Raw genomic sequence first — 27,997 nt, forward strand, 5'->3', positions numbered from 1 at the left:
TTTGGAGGAGCATGCGGCTCAGTTTACTTCTCAGGTAAAACTTTACAACCTGCTGCTGGATCGCATCCCACTCTGAGCGGGCGCATCATGTGTGTGATCATGATGACTGTGGTCGAAACTTTTTTTTTTTTTTTTTTTTTTTTAATGTTTGGTGGCGACGTTGTGGCTTTTACGCACGACGCTTCTTCTTATTGCGCGCGGCGCGCTGCGCGCTGCGAAGGATCTGTGACAGGAATGTACCCGAAGGCAGTTATTTATGTTCAGTTCGAGTTCCTCCACAGGACGGATGTCTCTCTCTCTCTCTCTCTCTCTTTTCTCTCCAATGCGCCACAGTGGCGTCCAGGGAAACGTGGACCCCGGTAGGGGGGGTCGTTACTTCGGCCTCAGCAGCTCTGTTGTGCGGGACCTTTGTCTGCGCTTTGGAGTCTGCTGTGGGGAAGCTTCCACAGACCACGGCGGTGAACCACACTGCGGGGAAGAGGCACCAATTACTCCCACTCCATGTGGCCCGCCGCCCGCGGACGGACTGGTGGCTGCGGTGGTGTTTCTGCTTCTCCATGGCCAGTCCTGGAATGTCCAACCCGAGAAAAGTCGTTTAGTCTCATGTTCAGACCATTTTGTTGGCAGATCGCGTGGAGGATATTCCACTTGATTCCAAAGCACTTGTTCTGACAGCTTCATGCAGCTCGCTGTGTCCTGCTGTCGGCGTGGAGAGAGACGCACACACGTCTCTCTCCTGCTCAAATAAAGTGTGTTTATCTCACACAACCTCTCCTGAAGTGCTGTCAAATCAAATTTAAGGACTGGAACCCGAAATAAAATATACCTCACTGGGGGTGGGAAAGTCGATTTGGATGTGGCGACTGAATGAGCCTGAGTGTGTGTGTGTGAAAACCACATCCCTACGATATGTGTGGTCCTATATAGAGAAGCTTCCCCACGTTGGTGGAGATGTTTCAAGGTGAACTCTCCACCTGTAGTGGAAAGAACGTGCCATTATTTTAAGGTTAGGTCACTGGAACATCTGATAGGGCGTTCACTCAAAGTGTTAAAAGCTCCGAGAAGGTCTGTGAGTAATGGACAAGGAATAATGGCAGCCTGTGTGACTTTGCTCACCTTAAAGCGATGCAGCATTTAGGTCACGGAGCTGGTTCCTTCACAAAAGGCGCATTCATCCGACTGATATTTAAAGTCCCGTTCATCTGTTCTTTCTTTCAGGCTCTATGTGCTGTGGGCGCTTGTCGTGGTCGCGACCTCCGTGACCAAGGCCGCCAAGAGGAAGGTGAGTCGTCGGCTCATTGGCGTCACTGACAGCAGCATCGCTGTCGAGAAATGAAACTGGAGGACAAACGATTTATATTTTTCCTATAAAACTAACCTGACGTGACGCTATTTACTGTGAAAGACTCACGGGATGCTGCAACTGTTCCTCCCGTCCCAACGGGGGCACAGTCCAAACCACAACACCCTTTTTTTGGGGGGGGGGGGGGGGGGAGACAGCCACTTAATTTCACTATTTCAAACAGATAAAGGCTCATATCAGATTCAGGATCAGAATGCAGTTTTATATAGATGGTGATAAAACCCAAAAGGATGTGATAATGGAGGCTCCTCTGGAGAATCTGAATCGTCTGCTCCGTTCGGCGACAGCTCTCTGTTCATTTGTCCTGTCCTCAACTTTAACGTCTTGTTTCACCGATGCCAAAATAAGGTTTTCAGCTGCAGCAGGCAGCTGTTTGAAGATAAAAAGAAATGTCCTGAAAGCCAACGTCCTGCTCACTATTAGCTCAAACGTAATCGTCTGTTCCTGGTAGCATTCCCAACATTTCCTGAAAATCTCATCAAGATCCATCCAGAGCTTTTCGAGTTATCTTGCTATCGGACGGACGGACAAACGGCAGCAATCACACAACCCACGTAAGCTTTGGCGGAGGTAACGAGGGGGGGGGGTGGGGGGGCAGTTCTGGTTCGGACCTGGTGATACGGTGTCGCAGGAGTTTAACCAGTAGCTGCTGGGTCACTGCACCGAGCTCCTTAATGGTCCCAGTTATGTGGCAGCTGTGTGTTTGATGTCACTCATTACTACAGACCATACCTCCCCTCCACACACACACACACACACACACACACACACACACACAGTCATTAGGTTTGTCTGATTACCCCCCCCCCCCCCCCCATCTCTCTGTCTCTCTCATCCTTTTCTACTTCTTTATTTTCCCACCCTCCTGTCATTTTATCTTAGACAGATGCGGGAACTCTTTTAGTCTGCAGGTACAGCGCACGTGCATAGACACATGCTTTCTCTCTAAGAATCACTAGTTGGATATTGCCTGCCTGTGCAAATACATGTTTACACACTCAGCAAGAGTGAGCGGTGAAGCGGAGCACAGATGTGTGTTTTGGTTCCTTTTTAAATGGAAACTCTTATTCAGCTCTCATGTTTGCCGTTCTGACAGACAGCGAATGCTTCAGATACGGATTGAGTGGAAGAACATTTATCTACAATCCACAAAGGAAGGCATCGAAGCCTGACCTGGCACCCACATACGTGCACTCTCACATGCACAGCCAGGTCAGGGCCCCAACCTGTAATTTCTCCGGCACATTCAGAACAGACTCGCATGAATTTGTCCATCTGCTTCTAAGCTGCTGGCGGGGGGACTGTGCGAGTGAAAAGTTCAGGACTTATATTTTGGCCCCAGAGGAAGGAAATTCACGAGACTGCAGCTCGTCGATTGTGTGGAATATGTCCTTTTCTTGATTTTGCAATGTTTTTTTGCAAAGTGATGTTCTTCAAGATGTTGCAAAGCCATGCAGTTGTGTTTTGTTGTTTTTTGTTACAGCAGTATCAGGGTTAATGTCCGCTGTAGTTCAGTTGAATGCTATATTTGAGCAGCTTAAAAAAAAATCCTTGTATAAAATGTAAAAGAATAAATATTTTCCCAATAAATGACTTTTGAATTAAAGTTTTTTGCAAAAACAAAATGCAACAAAAATCCAGACATTCGACTCTTAGACATGAAGTGAAAAAGCTGTCTTGTTTATGAAGAGACTAACATTTAATTTTTCAATAAAAGTCCATAAAGTTGCAGGTATGGCCTCAGCGATTTCTGGATTTCATGAATACAGATCGATGACCTCATGATCCGATGAATGATGCCACGAAAAGCTCAGGCAGACTCCAAGTAATGACAACAAACTAGCCGAGAACTGGATTCATCAGTCGACAAATTGTTTTGTAGATTGACAGCATTCCGTGGTTAAACTAGGAACTTACTGAATGTTCGGAGTTTTCAAATCTAGCAAAGCTTTTAGATTTTGGGCCGTCGGTTGGACGACAAAGCTGCATCAGAAATCAGAAGCTGAATTTGTAATCGGAGCGATGCTCTGTGTGTTTGACAGGTGGCGGGCCGACGCTCCCGACAGGTGTTTGAGGTGGAGCCTGCGGAGGGGTCGTGGTCTGTCTGGGGGGAGTGGTCTGAATGCTCTCAGACCTGTGGCGTGGGCGTCTCACAAAGGACCCGGGCGTGTTTGCCGCCTCCACCTCCACACGCTCCTGCCCTCTCCCACTCTCCACCTAACTGGGGAGGATATTTCCCCAGTGGCATCGGGGGTCCTCTCATCTCACCTGTACGCTCCTACTACCCTCCCCGTTTCTCTGGGCAACACTCTTCTTACCACGCCCCTTCCATCCCCACCAATCCCAACCCAGGGTTGCCGCTATATCGCAACACCGGAGGAGGAGGAGGAGCTCCTGTACCGAGACAATCCAATCCCTCCTCATCTTTTTACCAGCCAGAATTCTCCCCGTCCAATCAAGACCATGCGCCTGTTTACCGGCCTCCCTACCACGTTCCTTCCCGCAGCTACAACCAACCAACGAGGATCATAAGGAGGCCAACCAATCCAGCAGTACTAAGGGCTGGTGGAGGCGGGAGCAGAAGGTCGGTCACCAATCGGGAGGGTTTGCCTGCTCGGAGGTGAGTGCTATTGGACAATTGGAACGCAAACTCTCTCCATTCACGCTAAAGGTCGCAGCAGCTCGTTATGTAGTTTAGAAAACAACTCTCATCAGTAGCTTTTCTGGAGTGTTCCATAATATCTCATGATGTCCCAAGGAAGAAGAGATTATGTCCAGACGTCCTTTTTTTCAGAGTCAGATGGATTAGAAGTGCTTGAGAAATGGGAATATCTGGAACAATCTGGATATCCGCTGTTCCTCAGGAGAAACGTTTGTGATGGTGAGATTTGATCTAGAGCTGCACAGCGGCTACAGACTGGATCTCGGGGTTCGGCTCGGTTCCGTCATCTGCTGTTGAATTATTTTGATCATCTATTGTGTGGGTCGTCTACCAGAGAGCACGCTCAGAAACCTCATCAGTCAGTTTATCATCATCAGATCTCAGAACTATTGATGATGCAAGTGAAGGCTGTGATCAGGGCTTTCAATGAATCATTTGATTTAGTTATAATAATAATCAAACGTTTCACATCAACAGAAACACGGATTCAAACCATTTCCAAGATGGTCTTCCAGGAAAATGACTTCAGCATGCAGGAATTGTTTGTAGCAACAGAGGATTGTTTAGAATGAATAAAAAAAAAAAAAAGACAAAGATTTGTAGCTTCATCACAGAAGAAATGCCGATTCTTCAGAGTGCCATTTGAGTCCGTGCTTACGCTTCGTCCACTTTGTCATTAGTTAAAGGGCTGACGGTGTTTATGCAGCAGCGAGAGTCAGTTATGATGTTTGGAGTATTGGAGTCAGGCCCATCGATGCCTCTGGTATCTGCGGCTTTACATTGGCATTGCATTCCTGTCTGCTGGCTGCATGATGGTTGTACTTAAATATGTTGACATGAGCTGCATTTGATTATTTTGTACATCTGTAAATCTTTCAGCCTGAAATATCTCATCGTTCTTTCGTTCATCTTCTTCTTCTCTTCTTGAAGGCCTTCCAGCATCCGTCCGGGTCAGTTTGGGTATGGCAGGGTTCCGTTCTCTCTGCCTCTGCATCGTCCAAACCGGCAGGCCCGCCACACCGCCAACGGAACCGAGGCCGCAACGCCGGCCGCCGGGCTAGCCCTCGCTGAAGACGAAGACGAAGACGAAGACGAAGACGAAGACACAGTGGCAGACAGGACAGAGGAAGAGGAGGTAGGCAGTCATGAAGAAGACGGGGAGGCTGGGAGGAGTGAAGAGGTGGAGGTTGAGAGAACTGATGCGCCTCCCGCTGAAGAGTTGACCCCCACCACCACCACCACCACCACCACCACCACCACCACCACCAGTGGACACCCCCACCCCCACGTTGACCGACACTCACAAACCAGTGCAGAGCACGGCAGAGCAAGGCTCCCGCCCCATCATCCCTTCTCACGCTCCTCATCGTCGTCCCTCCTACCGAACCGCCATCGGTTTGCCTGGCGCTCCGTCACCGCGCCGCCGCCTCCTGTCCCTCCTCTGTCCCGCCCAAACGCCCCTGCTGCGGCCTCACCTTTTTCCACTCCCGTCCACCACTACAGCATCAACAGAGAGCTGCACCCTCGTGTCAGCCCCCAGGTCCCGCCGGTCGGCAACGTTTACCCGCTACAGCACCCCCACGTCCCACAGTTGGGAGTGGAATCAGGCCGGGATGGAGGGAGAGCAGCTCCTGAGCTCCACAGATGCTCTGGGCAGGAGAAGGAGAACCGCAGGTGCTTCTCACAGGTAAGATTCTCATTCACTCAGGAATGTTTCCACTTACTTTACAGGTCTTTTAATAATTGCCAGTAATTCACTTTCACGCCAGCTGCTTCGTTCAGCCCACGTGTTCGCAGCCTGCGGCCATGCTTGATTTCTATGCGCGCCGTATGCTGAAGGGCATCAGGTGGCGGCAAACTGAGGCGCTGAAGGTCAGCGGAGTTCGTTTGATCGGTAGATCATTCCCCAGAGCCAAACACAAGCCAATTGTCCATGATCAGTCGGATGGAACGTTTCCGCTAGCGCCTCTGTCACGCCGAGCCGTTCTTGTATTCTGGGTCACAACCAGAAAACACTCCCCAGTTGTAAAACCATGCAAGTGGCGGCATTAAGTATATTAAGTATATGCATTAAGTCAGAAATGTGTGTGTGTGTGTGTGTGTGTGTGTGTGGCCGCCTCACCTCTCAGTGCAGCGCAGCGTGAGAGTTCTGGTTTGTCGGCGGGGACGGACTCGACCCAACACACACAACAGAAACCGTCAGTCCATTTCACTGAGATGGAAATGTCACACTTCATATCGAGAATAACTGTGATACAAAAATAATTACAACTACAGCTCGTTTTTAGTAGTCAGATTGTATTCATAATGTCCTTGTGGGTGTATTGTTAATAAGCTGTATAGTAATCAATCAATCAGAGAGAGGTCACAGATTTAAGTTTAACTTTCAGACACTCTAACCGACATAAACATTTAATTGCGATAATCTTTACGTCCGTGAACGTGATCAATGGCTTCCTGCATTAAAACCCTTTTACAAAAGATTCTCTTTGGTTGCTATCCATAATCAAAGTCGGGCTGTGCATTGATCCTCGATCGTCTTCTGGTTGGTGAGTAGATCCAGACGGTTGCTACCAGATTATGGTCCTTTTGACCCCGTCCTCTGGCTTCATGCTCTTTACTTGTCGCTTCGACACACACTAACATCAACATTATGCGATTTATAAAAAATTGGCCACTCTTGCTCGGGTTTCTTGAAGATCGATCATCCGTGCGTGTGCGAGCTGTGGCGTGTGATCGATGTAGGGACAGACAAATGAAATAAACGGGAGGAAACTGATCCATAGTCCATTTTGAGATTTGATCATGGGGACAAAAATACTCGGAGTGACGTGCGATTGGGTTATTGATGCCGGCCGGGAACTTTTAGCAGGTCTGAGTGGGGGTCTAAGAGGTTAGAGGATAAGACTCAAGTTAACACTCACACACACACACACACACACACACCACTTATGGATTGAACAGCAGTGGAAGTAGCCACTTTAATTTGGGGCCAGGTTGCCACTCGTGGCCCCTTGACTGTTCTCTCTTTAGATCATTTGGCAGCCCCTCTTGCCCTCTTTCATCCCCCTTTCTTTTTCTCTCTCTGTCTCCGCCCGGCTGGTGTGGTAGTCCCCAGTAAAAACAGATTTAGTCGCTGGCAGACGACTTTCTCTGTGTGTGCCAGCAGTGCTAATAGCGGTCCTGTGATGGCTGAGCCTGACTCATGGGGTTACATTTCTACCCAACATTAGCCTCGGCTTTAGTTCACTCCTCCACTTCGTTCACTCCTGCAGGCGTTCATCTGTTCATGTTTTCATGAAGCACGGGTGAATTTTTCCTGGCTTGCATAACACAGAATTATTCGTTTACTGTCTGCTGCCATCCAAACCATTCGACCTCTTAATGAAAAGCATTATTTGTATTTCATCGAGACCCATTTGCTGCTACGACCTTCTGCAGATGTGATCAATAAACAAACGGCAGCTTATCTCAGGGTTCCTGAGGAATCTTAGCCCATTCCTTGTGGACAAAAGCCTCCAGTTCTGTAGTCGTCCAGAACTTATGTGCTGCAGCTGCCTTCCTGAAATCCCACCAGAGATTTCTTTTGGGATTCCAGTCAGGCGACTGTAACGTCGACTTTAGAATGATCCAGGATCTAAAACTAATCCCTGGTGGACTTTGAGATCTGCTAAAGATTGTTGTCCTTATGGAATGTCCAGTTATGACCGAGCGTCCTCACAGACGGCGGGACAGACTTCTAGGATTTCCTGATTCTTGATGGGATCCATCTTCCCGTCTACACGCTCGAGAGGTTTCTAGTGCCTGAGGGATTAAAGCAGCCCCATCCCCATCTCTAACTCACCCTCATGCATCAACGTATGCAGGCTGCTGTTTCAGTTTATGATTCATTCTTCCTCCTCGAGACATTCTGCTGATCCATTGGCCTCAACAAGTTCCAGTTTTTGTATCGCCTTCCCCTACAGCAGCATCCTGACACGTCTGCGTCTCCTCCAGGTGGTTTTGAGTGTAATAAAGTCTCTTCTGTTGTTGACCTCGACTCGAGACGTCGTAGATCGGTGGAGGGACTACTTTGAAGACCTCCTCAATCCCACCGACATGCCTTCCAGTGAGGAAGCAGGGGGGTGGATGAGATCCGCCCGGAGTCCCTTAAGGCTCTGGATGTTGTAGGGCTGTCATGGTTGACACGACTCTGCAACATTGCATGGATATCGGGGGCAGTGCCTCTGGATTGGCAGACCGGGGTGGTGGTCCCTCTTTATAAGAAGGGGGACCGGAGGGTGTGTTCCAACTACAGAGGGATCACACTCCTCAGCCTCCCTGGTAAGGTCTATTCAGGGGTACTGGAGAGGAGGGTCCGCCGGATAGTCGAACCTCAGATTCAGGAGGAGCAATGTGGTTTTCGTCCTGGCCGTGGAACTGTGGACCAGCTCTACACCCTCGGCAGGGTCCTTGAGGGTGCATGGGAGTTTGCCCAACCAGTCCACATGTGTTTTGTGGATTTGGAGAAGGCATTCGACCGTGTCCCTCGGGGAGTCCTGTGGGGGGTGCTCCGGGAGTATGGGGTGTCGGACCCCCTCATACGGGGTGTCCGCTCCCTATATGACCGGTGCCAGAGCTTGGTCCGCATTGCTGGCAATAAGTCGGACCTATTTCCAGTGCGGGTTGGACTCCGCCAGGGCTGCCCTTTGTCACCGATTCTGTTCCTAACTTTTATGGACAGAATTTCTAGGTGCAGCCAGGGCGTTGAGGGGGTTCGGTTTGGTGACCTCAGGATTGGATCGCTGCTGTTTGCAGACGATGTGATCCTGTTGGCTTCATCAGGCCGTGCCCTCCAGCTCTCACTGGATCGGTTCGCAGCTGCATGTGAAGCGGCCGGGATGAGAATCAGCACCTCCAAATCCGAGGCCATGGTTCTCAGTCGGAAAAGGGTGGAGTGCACCCTCCAGGTCGGGGAGGCGATCCTGCCCCAAGTGGAGGAGTTCAAGTACCTCGGGGTCATGTTCACGAGTGAGGGAAGAATGGAGCGAGAGATCGACAGACGGATCGGTGCAGCGTCTGCAGTGATGCGGACTCTGCACAGATCCGTCATGGTGAAGAGAGAGCTGAGCCGAAAGGCGAAGCTCTCGATTTACCGGTCGATCTTCGTTCCTACCCTCACCTATGGTCACGAGCTTTGGGTAGTGACCGAAAGAACGAGATCCCGGGTACAAGCGGCTGAAATGAGCTTCCTCCGTAGGGTGGCTGGGCTCTCCCTTAGAGATAGGGTGAGAAGCTCGGTCATCCGGGAGGAGCTCGGAGTAGAGCCGCTGCTCCTCCGCGTTGAGAGGGGCCAGATGAGGTGGCTCGGACATCTATTCAGGATGCCTCCTGAACGCCTCCCTGGTGAGGTGTTCAGGGCACGTCCCACCGGGAGGAGACCACGGGGAAGACCCAGGACACGCTGGAGAGACTATGTCTCTCGGCTGGCCTGGGAACGCCTCGGGATCCCCCCGGAAGAGCTAGAAGAAGTGGCCGGGGAGAGGGAAGTCTGGGTTTCCCTGCTTAGGCTGCTGCCCCCGCGACCCGGCCCCGGATAAGCGGAAGAAAATGGATGGATGGATGTTGTTGTTTTATTTTATTTTATCTCTATTTAACCGGGTAAGTTAATTGAGACCTATTTCTAATTTTCAATCATGACCTGGACCTAAGTTGCATGCTTTTTTGTTGCTTTTTGCTGGTCATGGTAGTTCCAGAAGGTTGAATGGACTTTTATTTAGGGGGTTGGCGTTTCCTGTGGCTGCGGATCAGGCGTGGCGCAGGCGCTGGTGTTTGGCAGGGAGCTTTTATGTGAATTTAGGCCATAAAATATAAAACTTTGGGGCTCCACTGATAAAGTGTGTGCTTTCACGAGGAATGCTGTTCAGGGAGTTGAACTATTTTTGACCACATCGGTCATTGAAAGTAATATTTTGTGTTGAATGCAGAAAACAAACTTAAATCTGTAGTATTGAGTTATTGAAACGGTTCTTGTGTCATTAGGTCATTGGAAACGGCTGATCTACTATCTAATATGCAAGTAAGAATGATAAATGTTGCTTCCTTCTGCGTGTGTGTGTGTGTGTGTGTGTGTGTGTGTGGGTGGGTGCTTGTGATTGAGGGACTGAGCCAGACTGAGTGTGACACATCCTATTATGTATTATACATCCTATTAGGTATGTTTGTCATAACACGCCTCTCCTGATGCCAATCACAAGTTGTGTGTGTGTGTGTGTGTGTGTGTGTTTCTGTTGTGCTGAAGCAGGAACCAAAAAAGGGACAGAGGAAATGAAAGGGGCTAAAGGAGAAGTGTGTGTGAGAGAGAGAGAGCATAAAGGAAGTTACACAGTGAAGTGGTAGTGGAAAACAGTACTCTTTTTAGCACATCTGAACACAGTGGGGGGGGGGGGGGGGGGGGGGGCAAAGGGAGAGGATGAAGGGATGGAGGGATGTGGAGAGTCCTGGTTGCGGAGGAGAAGATTAAAGGGAGGGATGGCAGCAGCAACAAAAAGAGTGGGAAATATTCTGCAGTGAAAAGAGGAAGTTTGTGTCAGTGGAAGAGAAAGATTCCTGGAAAAAGCGTTAGTGTCAGAGAGAGTGTGAGCGAGAGAGGGAGAGAGAGAGTGAAACAAAAGGAGGCTTTTCTGTCGGAGGGAGAGGGGAGGAAAGGTGGAATGTGAGAAGAGGCTGCATGAAGAAAAAGCAAGAGACAAAACGGCTTAAAGCGGACGCTTCTCCCCCACCAGGCCTCCAGAGCGTCCACCAAAACGTCCACGGTTCTCTCGCCATAGCTCCTTTTTTATCCTTCTGCAGGTAAACGTTGAACAAAAATCACGACCAGTCGTCACACTACTTTTCAGGATAAGACTCCTGACTGGTGTCTTATCGCAGCAGCATGTGTGCCACGAAGTACAGGAAATGATCATCATTTGTAATGTTTTGCTGTTTGACTTTATTTATGTTGACTTTGACTTTATATATATTATAAACAGACAGATAATAAGACTCTGAAGCGGCTCCAACGTCTCTCTTCATCTGTCGTGTTAATCAGTGGGAGCTGATCGACTCCTGCTGGAGCCTCTGATGTGCTTGTGATCGCATCTCAAACATCTCGCTGCCATTGAACAGAAACATCCCCGATGAGGTGAAAATGAACATTACGCTCATCTGAATTGCTTTCAGTTGACGTGCAGAGAGCAATAGACTGTGTTGTCAGGGTGTACCCCATCGCTGGGATTCCAACACCCCTCTCCCCCCTGACCATGCACATGGGATAAGCAGTAACAGATAATGGGTGGATGGTTGGTTTCCTCGTAAATACGACAACACATTGTGCTGCATTTAGGAAACGCACTGCAAATGAACATGCTGGAAAAGCATGCGACAATGCGAGGCAGAACATTCCTGCAAAGGCTGACAAAGACTCCAGAAAGGTTTCCAGAGGACATGATTGCTGAACACGGCCTGAAGACGCTGGCTGCTGCGCTTCATGACTCACCAAGTCATTGAAGTAGCTCCGTGCATCATCCATTTTTTTGTCTAAAAGGCTGCTTTCGCTCTGCGGCATCTGACTTCAATTGTGTTTCCTCAGGCTGCAGCGAGTTCAGCTTGTTTTCACCATGCAAAAATCTTCTGTTTGTGTTCTCCTTTTGTGGCAGAGAAGGAGTAAATGCTCAGAGAATGCAACCACGGAATGGTTTTAATGCATGTATTTAAATCAACATTATTTTTTTGTCTATCCACTAATTGATTTAGGGTTTTAGCACTAATGCAATCCACCCAATGCATTGATGGGAGGCTGCTGCAGCGACAGTCACTGTAACATCATTATGATAATCAGCATGCAGCCACAATCCTCAGCTCTAATAACTGCATGCCGACTCTGGTATTTTTTGGGTGCTGTTTTCACGAGACAGCAAACATGCCTAGATGTGTTGATTTATTGGACTCACGCGCACGAGCAAACTGCATCAACTCATTCCGACAAGCTGTTTAACTCTGCTTTAACAAGGAGTTTACCGGCGTCTCTGCAAAACCCAGGTGTGTCGGCTTTTTAAAGTCTGTTTCTATCAGCTCCCGAGCGCTATATGAGTCCCCCTCAAATCCTTCTTTCCTTTCCATTTTCACTCCTTGCTGCCTTTTCTTACTCATTTTGTAAATTGTGATGTCGTCTGCCTGATCGGGATCTGCCAATCTGTAAAAGCACTTTATTTAAACTCGCATTTCTAGGCTAAGCTAAGGTAACTGGCTGCAAAGTTGGAATGGTTTTGAGCCTTCATTTGTTTCTGCATAATTCCAGTTTGAACACTCAGATTTGATTTTGCCATGGCTTGCTTATATTTAGCAAAGCTACAGATTTTAGAGCAAAATAAAAAGAGGGGCATGACTAAGCAGAAGCTCCTCTAAAAGTTGGCAGTCCGAGCACCAAACACGTGATTTCTGCAATTATTAAAATTAGCAGACAGTCACAATTCTGTAGGCAAGAATTTCACAATTGGAGAACACATTTCAGAATCTTCCAGCCATAATAATAAGCATTATGGTAAACAGGAACGATTCCTTTACAAAGTTCAGTGCAGACTTTGGCCGTTGGTCCTGCCCTTCTCTCTTGTTACAAAAATGCGTGATAAATCAGAAGTTAACACGCCGCAGTGTTCCCGGCGGTTGAAGGAATTGTGATGTGAATCTGTAGAGCTTCTATGGGAAGCAGAACGTGGAAAGAGTGTCGTCTTCATTGCCAAGCGTTCGTTTGATTTATCGATCCTGTGGCTACCGTGCTTTTTTCTTCTTCTTCTTTTCTTTCTTCTCTTTTCCGAGCATCTCTTCTTAGTTCTTTGAATTTAACCGCTCAGCTATTTTCAGACTGAAACTCAGATTTCGCCTGACACAGACTTGCAGAAATGAAACCTTTCGCAGCGATGCTCACGCACCTTCAGATGCTGCCTGTTATTGATGAATGTGTTTCCTCTAGAGTCAGGATAAATGGCTTGCCCCGAGGGGTCAAGGCCTGGAAGTGGGTGGTGTCCCGGGGGAAACGAGGACACATGTCCTCCTTCATGAGATTAGCTAATCGTTGAGGAAAAGATACACACATTTATGTGAACCCGTGATGGATTTGTGTGTGCGTGTATACACCACGGGGCCAGCGGTCAGCGGCTCTGTCTGTGTAATGCTGCAGTAGCGCCTGTGGAATGAGCGGCCAGCCTTAACCTGTTTGTGTTATTGTGGAGCGGCGTCCAGCTTTGCAGGCGCAGACTTGCGTGGAACTTGGAGGATGACGTGTCCATCGGGCTTTCCCTAAGGAAACACACACGCGATGAAAGGGTCCCCTTTCTCCATAATCCGGTCCCCCTTAAAGCTCATTAGGCTCGTCTGGGTCTGTGCGGTAGTTTGTCTTGCGTGAATGTTGTGTTTGATCAGGCTCTTGACGAGTGTGTGTTTATATGCGTGTGGAATTTCTGTGTGTTTGTGCACAGAACAAGGCATTCAGCCCTGCGGCAGTGTTTTCCCTTCGCCGTGACGTCTTCCTTTATTGAGCAGAAACCTCCTCTTTCCTCACCACTTGTAAAACAAACAAACACACACACAACTTTCACAGCTTCTGTTCAGAAACATTTTATTGTCCTTCTTTCTGCAGCTGCATCTCTGCTGCCAGCCACATTTCACTCATTCACCTTGTTGCTATGCGAATCAGTAGAGAAATCCTGTTTTTATCCTTCTTGGGTTTATTAATTTTGGCCATGATTCTTACTGGCAGATATGAGATCCAATTTGATTGTAAATCTGGAAAACACCCTATAAATTTAAACATTCTGGATCACCAGGTCTAGAATAGAACTCCAAAATCATTATTCACGTTGACTTTTGGTGTATAAAGATACCAAGAACAATTTAGACCCTTTTGATGGTGATCCAGATCACCATGTGGACGGTGTGAATCCAGTTACGGGGGGAATGAGCTGCTTGGCGGAGGTTTGCGCTCTCAGTGCTTTTCTAGTTTGACGTGCTTTTAAACTTTGTAACATTTTATTGTGTGGTAGGCGTCATCCACAGCATCAGAAACAAAGATTCCCACAACGGTACAGAATCCTTTAAAAAATGATGATGAGCTGGATCACTGCCAAAATATTATTTCCGTCCATTGTTCCGTTAGCAAACAAACAAACAAACAAACAGCAAAATCAGGTCACAGCTTTTTTCAAACAAGCAAACCAAAAACAAACTCTTAATATAATTGTATAACTGTGTTATGATTTTATATCCAGCCTTATCTATGAAACGTCTGAAATACAATCTTGTGTTTAAATTGCAAATTTTATTATTGCAATGTTTCTGCTGTGATTTCAGCCCGTTGTCATCATCGCACATCGGAGGCCTCTTCAGCCCTCATTTCCTGCATGTGTCTGAAAGAATAACAAATGGAAAAGGCCAGAAAGTTGGAACGGCTGCTTATCATCATGAACCAGATCCAGAAAATACTTTAGGTTTATAGAAGTATTCCATCGTTATGGAGGCCTAATGACAGCCCATTTAGAGTGATTTGAAAGTTGCTAAGTGATTCAAAGGCTTTTCTTTCCTTCACACTAACCCCCCCATCCCCCACTAACTTTGCATCTGTAAGAGCCATCATTCTCTTTTCTCTCCACACCTTGGTTCAATCAATAACTGCCACTCTACCGCCGCCCCCCCCAACCCTCCCTTCACTCCACCCCTCCGGTCTTTTCGGGGTTACGGGGACAACCCCTGACCTTACACTCGTAACAAATGGGGGGGACGCCATAGTATACCAGTTCTTACAACAACACAAATTCTCCTGCTGAACCATGAAACCCCAGTGAGCACGTCTTCCCTCCTTTGCGTTTACCTCCCCTCCCTCCTTCCTCCATTCAGTCCATTAGCCTCCCTCTGTTTTTACACACCCTAAACTGTTTTATGGATGAGAATCTATTCGCCCTGTAGCGGTTAAACAATTACCAATGCCTGAATGCACATACTCAACTTTTCTTTCCACTCTCTCTTCATTGTTTTGTGCTTTATTGGAAGCTTTTTTTTTTTTCCCGTGGGGTGTGTGCGAGCATCTCATATCTACACTCACACACCCAATTCCTGGTTTGAGTGTTTGTTTGAGCGATGCTTTCCTCTCAATGTTTATGGTCTCGCAGCCACACGTGAACAAATGCATGAAATCTTTCCAGTTTAAACTGGGGACCAAAATGTTTATGTCCAGCAAAAATATTTACAACCATTTACAACCACATTTCACACACGCGTCCAGGCAGATTTACACGGTTTCTTGACAACATCAGATGGCATATATGCGAACTGACCTTCAAGCCCGCACGTACGCTCACGTATCAGGCGGACGGATGTAGGTCGCACACTCTTTGGGCTTTAAAATGTCGCCCAAGAATAACAGAAATAACTCTGTGAAACTGTGGCGAAGCTTACCGCATAAAGTTTCATGAGCTGGTTTCACACTTCGCCCGATCAGAAACGACGTCTGATCCTTATGAGCGTCTTGTGACTTGAAGACCACACACACTTTGACTCAAGCGGTCTCGTCACCACGGCTTGTTTCGCGTTGGGAAGTGCTGATCTATTTGCGTGTGACTTCACCCTTGTTCTTGTCCGGCCCAGATGAGCGACACGGATCATTCCAGCTGTTTGTGACAGCTGTGAAAGTGAAGAGGGATTTGGAAGGGGAAGGGGGGGGGGGGGAACAAAGAGGAACAAATCAGACAAAGAATTGGCTGAAAGGCATGAAGACAGCGAAGCCGATGGAGATCTGAGTTGTGTGTGTGGGTGTGTGTGTGTGTGTGATTAGGGGACGACTGAGCCGAAGCCCAGTGGGTCGTAGTCGATTCTGTATAAATCAGCAGCGTCTGCCCAATGCTTCAGCTGTTTAAATTCATCCATGATAAGACTCTTTCCATTGTAATCTTGCATAAGAGCTCTGCTAACACAAGCACAAGCTGGCCATGTGTTCACACACACACACACACACACACACGAGAGTCGTTCGCATTCTGCGGTTATGGCACAGAAAGCGCCAGTGAGCAGCAGCTTCCATATTATTTCCATATGGTTTTAATACACCCGCTGACTGCCAGAAGCACCATGACGACTATATGTGTGTGTGTGTTTGTGTGTGTATGTTCAGGCAGGGTTTGCCCTTTCCTCCATGATCTCAATGACCCCCCCCCCCCCCCCCCCCCCGCCTGTGTTGCTGTTTTTCCTTGCCGTTTACTCACATCGAGTTGCTCCACCCTCTCTTCTTGAGGGACTGGGCGAGTGACAACTGTAACTGCTGCATTCTAAGCATTTGCTCCCTCTCTTTCTGTGTTTCGGCCCTGCAGGTGTGTGAAGGAGGTGCTTTGGAGTCCAGAGCAGAGCAATGTGCAGCCTTCAACGCCCAGGAGTTCATGGGTCGTCTCTACGACTGGGAGCCTTTCACTGAGGGTGAGGACCGAGCGAACAGTAGTCCAGGGTTCAGCCACACACTGCTCCAATGTGATAAAAAGAAGAGTTAAATGTTTAAAGGTGGGGTGAAGAAGAACCAATAAAATGTGTGCTTGTGGGGGTTAAATGCTCCATGTGCCCGCCCAACCACAATCCTTCTTTTCATCGGAGCAGGCCAGCAGTTCGTGTTTCGTTCGAGTTCGGCAAGAGTCGAGGGGAAAGGAGAATGACTGGAACTCAAACTGCGTTTATTCTCTGCACAAAATGCTCTCCCGCCTCTCTTTTTCCTCCCATTTGTCCAACGTCTCCCTACCTCTCCTGCCAAGTTTCTCCTCCCAGCTCTGACGAAGGAGACGGATTCCTACTGAGTGAGATAAAGAAACAGAGACGGGTTTGAGAGGTGATGGGATGCGAGTGTTTGGTCTCATACCCGCTGGAAACAAAGGAAGACGACATGGCTGGTGTGCGTGCGTGTGTGTGTGTGTCTGGTTACTCTTGTGTACGTGTACAATAGTTCAGCGCTGTGGGGGTATGTTTGTCTTTGTTTTCCTGGTGCTGGTGGGAAGAAGAGGACGAGAGAAAAATCACTCAACAGATATGTCAGGAATTCCATGTCGAAAATATCACAAACATGGGGATTTGGGGAGCAAGTGGAAAGAGGACAGAGCGGAGGAAACGCAGCTGTGAGATGACATCAACAGCATTTGTTATTTGAGGTACTGATATGCATCCCAGCAGCTGTGTGTTTGGAGTCTTGGGAGCTTATTGGCAGGTGTGGATATGTTGTGTGGATGATGTCTCCGTGGATGATGCGTGTGCCTTTTATATGCGCCACAGTATCAACTGACTAGTTTCTTAACACACCCTCTCTGACGGTTGTAGATCCAGCAAACCAGCCCGTAAAACAAAGCACAGACACCAAATCATCAGTGTCATAAGTCAAAAAAGACATTAAGAAAACAATGCAGGACAAAAATCACTTCCTGCAGGGCGGTTGTGTTTCCTTCAGTGCCTGTCTGTCTGTTTGTAAGATAGTAAAATGGTTTAATTGTAAACAGGATGATGTAAAACTGATGGAAGAGACTTTAAATGAGGCCTGATGGGAGGCGGGGGCTTTAGCTGCATGGGACAGATTCCATTGAATGTTGGTGCAGCCTCAGATAAAAGGACAGAACATTGTGACCATCAATATATTTAAGTTGTCTTTAATTTCTCGGAGAATTGCACAAGGGTCCTGATTTATTAATTTTTTTTAATCTGTCTGTTCAATTTGATGTTGATCCACGTAAAACTCAATCAAATATTCATTTCAATAGGGAGAACTCTGCCTCATAATTTAAGGCCAAATTTGAATTTGGATAAGGCTCGATTGAATTAAAGGGAAGTTGTTGCGTCATTCTCGATTTATATCAGGAACTATCTCACCTTACTTAAAGGTTTGATCATAGTGACAACCCCACAGAGAAAAGACCCAATTCTGCCCTACGGGGGCATTTTAGCATCAATCAGCTGATTGCTTTAACTTTACGGCCCTTTTTGTCTGTACCAGAAAGTCACATTTGTGACCGAGGAAATATTTAAACCTACGATCAAGTATTCTTACTAAAGTCACCCTTTTCAACATTTAGCGAAAAAGCACCCTCATTACTTTATACTGAGTTTAAGAGGCAGCTGCAAAGTAGCGTAGCCTTTGATAGTAGATTAATTTGCCTTGCAGTATTTATTCTAGCAGACAGTATTAATTGCCTGTATATATAAATGAGTGTAAATGGTGAATGCCTGCCTGCCTATGTTATCCCTTTCATAAACCAATGAAGTCTCCTGGGTGAACTCAGGTTACCTCTCAGCCCGGATGAGCTAACCTTCTCTCTGTGATCCTGCAGAGGATGAGTGTTTAGAAAGTAAATGAATCATCTAACTTATTTAGAAGCTTGGGGGTGCTTTGCTGTTAGATTCCCTGCCCTGCTCGATGGCTTCCATAAGGGAGGGCGCGCACCTTCAAACCTGTTCTGGTATGTTTTGCAGCTGTCAGAGCAGCCATGTTTTAAGGGCATATCTAGATCTTGCGTGCTTTGCATCTGCACCAGGATTCCTTGCCGGGGTGTCAGCAGGAGTCTAACTGTCTGCATAAACTCAGAGGGGCTTTCCTTTCATGCACCATCCCCGTCTCTGTATTTATCCTGAGCCGAGCTGCTCTTAAATCTGCTGCGCTTCCCAGGGAAACGGGGTTTTTCTAGTATTAGAGAGCCTGTACTTTGTCACGAGAAGCGCTGCGGGTTTTTGTTGGTGGCTGTGGTGCGACGGATGGGGCTACAGTACTTCAGTATTAAAGTCAGCTGGGTCAGACCCACTCGATCTGTGCTGGGGAGGATCCTTTTGCACTTTGCTACGTAAACCAGTGTCGGTCTGTTTACTCCAGTGCAGTCCCATTGGCTATAGCCCAAACCTTCATATCTCGCTTCCCATCGACAGACCGGTTGCAACGAGGAGTGTTTGACTTTGAATGGTGTATTAGTCACACGTGTCCAGCTGCACCCATTTGTTTGGGACCTCTGGTGTTCCCCTTATTATTTATGTTAAACCGTGCAGTCAGCAGTTGCCGCTAAACACGTGCTTTCTTTTCATTAGTGACATTCCTGTTACATATGCACTGCAAAGTGTCGCGGCCTACGGTTTGGAACTGGATGCTCAGGCAGTAAAGCTGCCATTATGGCTGTAAACCACAGAAATCACAGACCTGAGTCATTTCAATAGGAGTTTCCCTGCACACGCTCAGCTCCTGATAGCAGCGCCTCTCTATTTGTGTAAGCGCTGCACGTGCACGTGTTGTTTTACGTTAATGTCCCCTTCTTTCAGGCGTCATCCCCTGCCTGTGTGCACCCATCCTCCTCTCTTCCTGTCCCCCTTTCTCTCCCCCTGTTCATTTGTTTAGACGGATAGATAGTGGGGGAAGTATGTTTAGACAACATATATTCCACCGTCTGAACACTGAGCTCAGAGAGGGGGAGAGAGAGAGACAGTGGAGGAGAAAAAGAGAGGCCAGAGACTGACGTGATGAGGTGGAGAGAGAGAGAGATATGAAAGATAGCGGCTGAAAATAGAAATATTTAAGATGATTAGGAGTTGGAGAGGGCTTGAATGTGACTCAAGGACAGGTAGAGGAGGAGAAGCAACAGAACTCCCACTTTTAGCTCGCAGTTTCTTTTCTGTCTCTGTCTTCCATTCTAATCTCGAAACGATAAGACTTGGTGGAAATACAGATAACGATAACATTGTCCTCTCCTTTTGATTCTCCCTAAATATGTACTGAACAGCTGTCTGCTTGCGATTATCAAGCAGTTGCAAAAGAATGGAACTAAATAAGTGGAGCAGTGGCCAAGTGCGACTCGTGCTTACGGCAGTCCTGGTCATCGGCCCGCGCTTTCAAATGCATCGTTGTGCTGAAGCTATGTGGAACTAACAGGATTCCCTTCATGTGCTAGTCTCGTTTGTTAAATCAATAAAAGCAATTGATGAAAGCAATGCTGTTATAGCAGAGTTATAAATGTTTGGTGGCATCTCAACAGAAGCTTCTTCAGAAAGGAAGGTTTGGCCTTATTATATATATCTTATATATGATTTCAATGAGAGACAGTGAGACACCGTCCCTTCATTCAGCTCATCTTTCTGTTTAATAGATTGTCTCACTTATGTTGAGGACATACTGTAAAAAGCATGGATATTTGTTAGTACTGAAGGACATATTACCGTATACCTGGCCTGGATCAGTCATCTCAAGTGTATGAATTCCTGACCAGTTCTAGCCGCTTGAGTGGGATAAAATACACTCCTTAGTGCCCTTAACATATTTGGTCGGGCAAGATCAGACCAAAGACTCCCAACAGGATGAAATAATATTATTTACTGCTGCGGTCCGATTGCAAGTATTTATAAGGTGCAGCTCGTCTGGCTGTGAATCAAAAACATGCATGTTGTCTCCGTCCAAGACAGTGTTTCACTTCGGACTCGCAATGTGAATCTCCTCACTTGTGTTGATTTATTTTTGAAATCCACTGAAGGAAGGCCACAGTGCTCTAGTTGTCATGAAAACAATGCTTGGTTCACACTGACTGGGGAACATCTTCAGACCTCCTTGGAGCTTTCGTCTCCTCATTAGTCTTTTGAAACACTGAAAACTATCCTGAGGTTTGCTGTACTTGTGTGAAGCGCCGTAGTTCTTGTCCTTCAATGAAGTAGTATTTAAAATATGTGTGTGTTTGTGCACGTCCTTTGACTTTCCTGCATACCTTTAGGATTCTCTCTGAGACACCTGAGCTGAAACCACAGGTCTGGTATTTGACCTTTAGTCTTTGTGCTCGGGTATCTCCTGCGACCCTCTTGACTCTGACGATGGCAGGGGCTTTGGGTTACGTACTGGTGCTGAGTTATTGGAGTGGGGGGGGTGTCCCTCTCCAGTGTTGAAGATTAAGCTGGATTAATTTAAAATCAGAACCAAATTTTATTACAACGTAAAAGATATTGAACAAACTTTTGGCAAATTAAAATACTGTACATTTTATTCTAGTGCATGACTGCCATTACTTGGTAAGAAAAATGTAAACTGCAGCAGTCATAATTTTAGAAGCACATAATTTGGCCTTTTTAACCCCTGACCTCCCAGTGGGAGAAACCTGCAGCAACCTCAATCTCTCCCATCAAAGAGAGAGGCAAACGACCTTCTCACATGTCTTAATCATAAATCCTTTGTTGTCCCCTGCTGTGATCGATGTAAGGAGAGGGATATGGCATGGGCTCCGTCCCACCCGTCCCTTTGTCATGTTTAGATTTTGGAGCAGTTGCAATTAACTGGGTCAACTTAAATAGCATCTTTCTTACAGTCTTTATCCAAGAAGTAGCCTCATTGCATTTGATGCTGGCCTCTGCTCTTCTGCTCCTCTTCTAGCGCTAATCAACACCTGTATTGTCTTTCATTTTTAAACTGGAGGTTATCCTAACATAATTTCCATTACAGACGCTTAGAAAGAGGAATCCAGGTAACCTGGTTCTGTCCAAAATTAAAAAACTACTCCTACCAACACATCATCATCATCTAAAAGCCACTACCTATCCCATTGTGCACATTTGCTGCTTGAGCCCCACCCCGATCACCTTATGAAATCATCTGTATTCTCTTCTCATCTTTGCGCCCTAATTTAGTCTCCTCTTTTACCTTGAAACTCTGTTCTCTTTTTCTGATTCCTCCCTTATGTTTTCTTGCTTACAAAGTGCACGTCTCTCACTGCTCGTGTGCGCCTGATAGATTCTTCTAATAAATCAAGCTGTCCTCAAGCATTTGTTGATGCCTCTCTTTGGGATATGCATCTCTTGGGAAGGTGCAGCAGTGCGTGAACTCAGCCTGAGAGTCAGAGGTCATATGGCCTGGCTTTGGTTTCCTGGCCACATGGAAAGATGTTCATCGCCCAGCTGGGTCTTCTCTTCGCCAGGCGGACGAGCAACGCAGCAGTGAAACAGGAGATCTCACAACCGCGCACACTTCAGACAAACTTATACATTGTGCAATAATCCCTGTATCCTCTGCTTGTTGCAGTCGGTGCGGACAAGCAATGCGAGCTGACCTGCAGACCTGCCGGCTATCGGTTCTACGTTCGCCAGGCCGAACGCGTCCGAGACGGGACCCCCTGCTTTAACGTCAGCACAAATGACGTGTGTGTAGAAGGACAATGTCTGGTGAGTGCATCTGAAAGCGCATGTGTGTGAGTATTTAGCTTCAAGTAAGTGAGCCCCAGTCCCTCTGGCCTAGTCGGGGCTTGACAAAGTCCAGAACCTGGAAGAGTCAGAGTCTCCATGTATTTTTAGTACCATACTCTGGGATTCTTGGTAGGACAGGAATCTGGGCAGCAGATACGTTTCATAAATAATGATGACATAACCCTGTCACCTCTTTTACTCACGCATCTTTCTCTTTCCCCCCAGCCCACGTTTGTCTCGTCATTGTCTGACCCGTCGCTCATGTCTTTTTTGCCCCGTTCCTCTTCCAGACGGAGGGTTGTGACGGGATTCTGGGCTCTGGCTCGGTGGTTGACAAATGTCACGTGTGCGGCGGGCGGGACACCTCCTGCAGGAAGGTGACGGGAAGCTTCCAAAATGCCACCGTTCCCCTTGGTTACCACAAGATCCTGGACATTCCTCCCGGAGCCACTTTCATTAACATCTCAGAGAGAAGCGCCAGCCCCAATTACCTGGGTAATGACCAACTCACACAAACGAAACCATGTACAGGCACGAATACACCTTAAATAATACCGTTTGTAGCTCCAATAAATTGAGATGCTGACAAGGGAGTTGCAAATTGGAAATGAGATTTGGCCCAGATAGATCTGTGTGTTCTGGCTCAGACTGAGGCTGTAAATTTTGTGGCCTCTCAGACTCCAGATAAAGGCTGTATTGTTTAAGTCCAGAGGAAACCAATGAATGGTGTGTATGTGCACGTGTGTGTGTGTTTGCGTGTTTGTGTGCGTGTTTGCTCTGCCAGCACAGTTTGGTAACAAAACGGCATTCTAAAAGTCTGTCTGCTTGAGTGTGTTTGAGCTCATGGGGGATTCCTAAGAATTCACTCAGCAGACTAAGCAGGGTCAAACTGTGAAGAACCCCCCCCCCCCAAACTTGACTCGAGTCTTGCTTCGTCTCCTCCCGTCTGCCATTCTGACAACTCCACCAACTGCTGCAGCCATGAGGAGTGGCAGCGGGGCTTCGGTGGTGAACGGGCGATGGGCGGTCGACCCTCCGGGGGATTACCAAGCAGGAGGGACGACCTTCACCTACGCACGGCCGAGACCTCTGCAGGAGGGGGAGGAGGAGGAGGAGGAGAGAGGCGAGTCCCTCGGGGCCCCGGGGCCCACCACCACACAGCTACAGCTATATGTAAGCGCTGGATTAAAGGGAAACATTGATTGAAATGATTCCTGTAAGCAATGGTGAACACTGGTGTGGAAGCATTTCACACGCACACAAAGACACATCTGTATAAACAGAATACAGTAACACCTCGACATACGAGTGCTTTGAGTTACGAGCTCAGCCCAGGATATAATTATACTCGTATATCAAGGTACTACTGCATTATATCAGGTACACTGAGGGGACACTCCCCTGCTCTTCATGCAGATCCTACCGATAAGCAGTGTTATTCAGCATTATGGTGGGATAAGGACAGCTGAACAGAAGATAAGCGTGAGCCCCATTAGACTATCCATCGCTCTATAATAACAACCCTTATCTCAGGCTCAGATAAGCTTTGCGTCCAGTAGCTATAGTACAGGAGGGGGTTAAAATAGTCACCGTCGACCAGAGAGCTTGAGCTCTTAGGCTTATGTGTTAAATGTGATCTTTAAATAAGACCAAAAGGCACAAAAGGGTTGGTCCCAAGTCGGACAAAAATAAACTTCAGACCTTCGTTCTCAAAGCACCAGCAAAGTGTGACATGAACCCTGAGCCGCAGAGCAAATAGCATGGCTGTGCCGTGGTTTTAATTTACCTGCAGGCTGCTTTGAATTTGCTCCGATCTATCCGCTTGTTCTACTTTCGATGTGAACGTTGTGCAAACGTTCTGCTGAGAAATTCCTATATGTGGGAATCGTGGGAGTCATGAAACCAGGTGATGTCTGTTATTTTCCACTGTTCACCTCTAGTCCTGTCTGTTTTCACCCTGTTCTGCTCTCCAGATTATTTTCCACAAGGAGAACCCAGGCATTGACTACGAGTTTTACGTCCCCGCCGAGAAGAAAGAGGTGGAGAGGGAGAAACTTGTTGAGAGAGAGAGGGAGACACCCAGAGAGAGGCTGAGGGAGCGGGACCCAGGGAGGACTCCTCTCCACAGTACGACCACTTCAACGTTATGATTTTCCTTCTTCTACTTGTCATCCTTGTGCTCTTCGTCTTCCACACAACAGAGGCACTCGGTCCTCGGCGCTCATGCGCAGCTCAAAGTCTGAATCTTGTCAGCAGCAGAACAGAATCTTTAACCGAGATCCCAAGATTCATTCTTTCCAAATTACGTAGTGAAACACGTCTGCAACATGTCCTTGGCAAATGATGGGAGTGCTAATGGATGAGGATGGGTTTGGTTATTGCTAGTTATAGTACAAGTGTGTGTTTGTGTGTTTGTGTCGATGGGAGGCTATCATGTGGGCTGACATGAGACCCTGACCTCATTATGACATCAGTCTGACTCACCACCTTCCTCATGTTCTCAATATTTGTGCATCACCTTTTTTTTTCTTCCACTTTATAATGTCTCCTGCCCCCCTGTCGCTTAAAAAAAAAAGAAATTCACATCGGTCCATTCTGTCCATCTTCTTCTAGGTCCTTTCACCATGTCAGCAGAAGATCCTCTTCCTGCTCCTCCTCCTGTGTCGAGCCCTTCTTTCCCCTCTTCCTCTTCCCCTGTGTTTGCATCTCCCTCCTCAGACCGGTGGGCGTCTGGGAGGTCGCGTCTCCGAGGCGCTGCACCAAACCGGCACGTTCGGATCCCCCCCCGCACTGACCTGCCGCTGGACACTCTGCCACCGTTTGTGTGGAGCAGAGGGGACCTCACTGAATGCTCGGTTTCCTGTGGCAAAGGTTAGATTGTGATGAACCCTGGTGATTTTTGGACATGTGCAACTTAAAAATAATAAAAATCAAACGCGGGCAGCATTGTGGCGCAGTGGCAAGCACACCGAGAAGGTCACAGGTTCAAATCCAGCTTCCTTCCACCACCAAAAACATGCAATTTAGGCGAATCGGTTATGCTAAATTGTCCATAGGCGTGAGTGTGTGTGCATTAATGATTGTCTGTCTACGTGTGGCCCTGCAATGAACTGGCGGCTTGTCCAGGGTGTACCCCCCGCCTCTCGCTCGTAGATTGCTGAAATAGGCTCCAGTAGATCCTGCGACCCTGATTTCGGATTAAGCAGTTGAGAATGAATGAGAGATCAAATCAACTGCATAAAAAGAAAACGTGCTAACTGTCTTTGGTTAACGTGATGCTCCCCCCATCTGGCTGGTAGGTGCAAGTGCAACAGCATGAAGCTGATGATCGTTCTCATTCGCTCTCTGCAGGTTCTCAGTACAGAACTGTCGTGTGCATAGACCGCCATACATCTGAGGAAGTCCCGGAGAGGAAATGTGACTCCGCAGCCAAGCCTGTACCCGAGGAAGAGCCTTGTAACACACACTCCTGCCCACCATTGTGAGACAACATGTAGTCAGCTTAAAGATACACACAGTATATAAACATTATATGAGTTTATATTCAGTTCTGGGCAACATGCATGAATATTCTGTTCTAATAAGCTCTCTAGTAGATGAAAAAGAAATCCTGCAGAAGCCAAATGATTTGTTGTAATTAAAAGCACGCTGCAAAAAACGAATTTAATTTTTGTCTGTTCTCCAAGCTTGTAAATGTTATTTAGAATAAAAATTACCGGTACTAATCTGGCAGTGTATAATTAATCAAATTTGTTTTCAGTAATTTGTCAAAATCAAGTTTTACAACACCAAACCCCATTCATTCTTGTCTCCAGACCCAGAATCCTAAATAAAATATTTTTACTGTCAGCAAGTCGATATTATTTCACTGCTCTGTTAACTTTCTGGCAATAATTTTCAGATACAGACTTGATTAAATCGCTGCTGTGTGTCTGATCTGTTCTCTTGTTGCCCCGCTGGTCCTCTCAGCTGGGAGGCCAGCTCGTGGTCAGAGTGCAGCGTGTCTTGTGGCTCCGGGGTGCAACAGAGGCAACTTCAGTGCAGACAGAGCTTTGGGAACCGTTCCACCATGGTCCACCCACAGCGCTGCGCCAGCCTCACCCCACCAGAGTCCACACAGGCGTGTCAACTCCGCCTCTGCTCCCGCTGGGAGGTCAGCTCTGACTGGGGCTCGGTAGGTCACTGGGGAACGTGTAGGTTAATAGGTCTGCATTTATGCCAACATTTTTTAAGTTTTACTTTTGCACAACTAAATAAATAAGAGGTGGTCATAAACATTCATTTATCTATGTATTATTCTTGTTTTTCTCCCATCCTCTCTCATAGTGCTCAGTGGACTGTGGACTTGGGCGGAGGACAAGGAGTGTGCGCTGTGTCACCAATCAGGGCAGCATTATCAACGACCAGGAGTGCAACTCCAGGGCTCGCCCACAAGGAAGCGAGGAGTGCAACATGGGGCCATGTGTAACCAACTGGTATTTCACCAACTGGTCCGTCACTGTGAGTTTCACACAAACACAGAGGCAGAGAGATCTCATGGCGCCCAGCTGTAATTCTCGGACATTCTCTTCCGCTTTGTCCCTTAGTGTTCGTCGCAGTGTGGCCCCGGAGTGCAGAGAAGAGAGGTGGTGTGTCTGACTCGAGGAGGGGTCAGGGAGGGCGGAGGAGGAGGGGACTGTGTTGGAGAAAAACCAGCAGAGATGAAGGCCTGCAACGGCGGTCCGTGTGTGCCAACGGCCACGTGGTACAGCAGCCCATGGACACAGGTAGGATGCAGGGGATGAAAACGGATCGAGAAGTTCAGAAAAATTAATTAGAAGGATGGAAGTTGTCCATGTTTTACAGTAAATTGTGTAAAGGTTTCTCTTTTTCCCCTGGTTTCACATTTGACTTTAGTGCAATGTTCACTAACAACAAGTTCAATAAGATATTCCTGACTCTGCAGGAATCCAGACTTTATTTTTAATGAGCCTATCTTATATACTTGATGTAGGCACCTTGCATCTTATTTTATTCATGTGTATTTAAATCAAAGTGATATATTGAATAGTTCAATGGCATAAGGACTTTTGCCTTTTTTTTTTCTCCTTCCAGTGCAATGTCCAATGTGGGAATGGGACTCAGCGACGGGACATCATTTGTGTGCAGCGAACGGGAAATGATTTGACTGTCGTTCCAGTCGGTGAGTGTGGACATCTGGACAAACCAGCCGCAGTCCAAGAGTGTGAGATGGGAGACTGTCAGCCGCGGTGGTTCACAACAGAGTGGAGCGCGGTGAGTGGGAGGAGAGATGAGCAAGAATGACTTTGTCATGGCAAGTTATTCATGTTGTTTACCCTCTCTCTCTCTCTGTCTTTGTTCTCAGTGCTCACGCTCGTGTGGAAAAGGCTTACAAATGAGAGAGGTACGGTGTCTCACACCAGACAAAAAGCACAGCCATGGTTGTGACGCGGGCATCAAACCTGAACAGGAGCAAATCTGCAACACAATACCCTGCAGTCCACAAGTCTCAGGTTGGTGTGTGTGTGTGTGTGTGTGACCAGTTCGTTCGTGTGTATTCCCGCCTTTCCCCCACCAACCTTCAATCTGTTCACAGATGAAAACTGCCGGGACAAACGTCACAACTGTGTGATGGTGGTTCAGGCCAGGCTGTGTGTCTACTCCTACTACAAGACTGCCTGCTGTGCTTCGTGCACTCAGAACGCTCAGCGTGCTAAGAGGCACTGACCGGCACACAATCACGATCA

The 27,997-nt window shown here is 47.4% G+C and overlaps 1 protein-coding gene across 1 annotated transcript; it reads left to right on the plus strand.

Moving 5' to 3' along the window:
• Positions 1-11: 11 nt before the first annotated feature.
• On the plus strand, positions 12-27,977 carry adamtsl4 (ADAMTS-like 4). The gene is made up of 17 exons (XM_068759191.1): positions 12-34; positions 1,219-1,282; positions 3,406-3,983; positions 4,965-5,712; positions 16,400-16,502; positions 22,090-22,229; positions 22,541-22,745; positions 23,230-23,423; positions 24,224-24,377; positions 24,864-25,121; positions 25,602-25,731; positions 26,220-26,424; positions 26,577-26,750; positions 26,837-27,016; positions 27,345-27,524; positions 27,616-27,763; positions 27,847-27,977. Exons 1-17 carry the CDS (start codon positions 12-14, stop codon positions 27,975-27,977), a joined length of 3,615 nt encoding a protein of 1,204 aa, XP_068615292.1.
• The last annotated feature ends 20 nt before the right edge of the window (positions 27,978-27,997 follow it).

Source organism: Brachionichthys hirsutus, chromosome 3 (assembly GCF_040956055.1).
Source record: "Brachionichthys hirsutus isolate HB-005 chromosome 3, CSIRO-AGI_Bhir_v1, whole genome shotgun sequence".
Taxonomy (NCBI): Eukaryota; Metazoa; Chordata; class Actinopteri; order Lophiiformes; family Brachionichthyidae; genus Brachionichthys; species Brachionichthys hirsutus.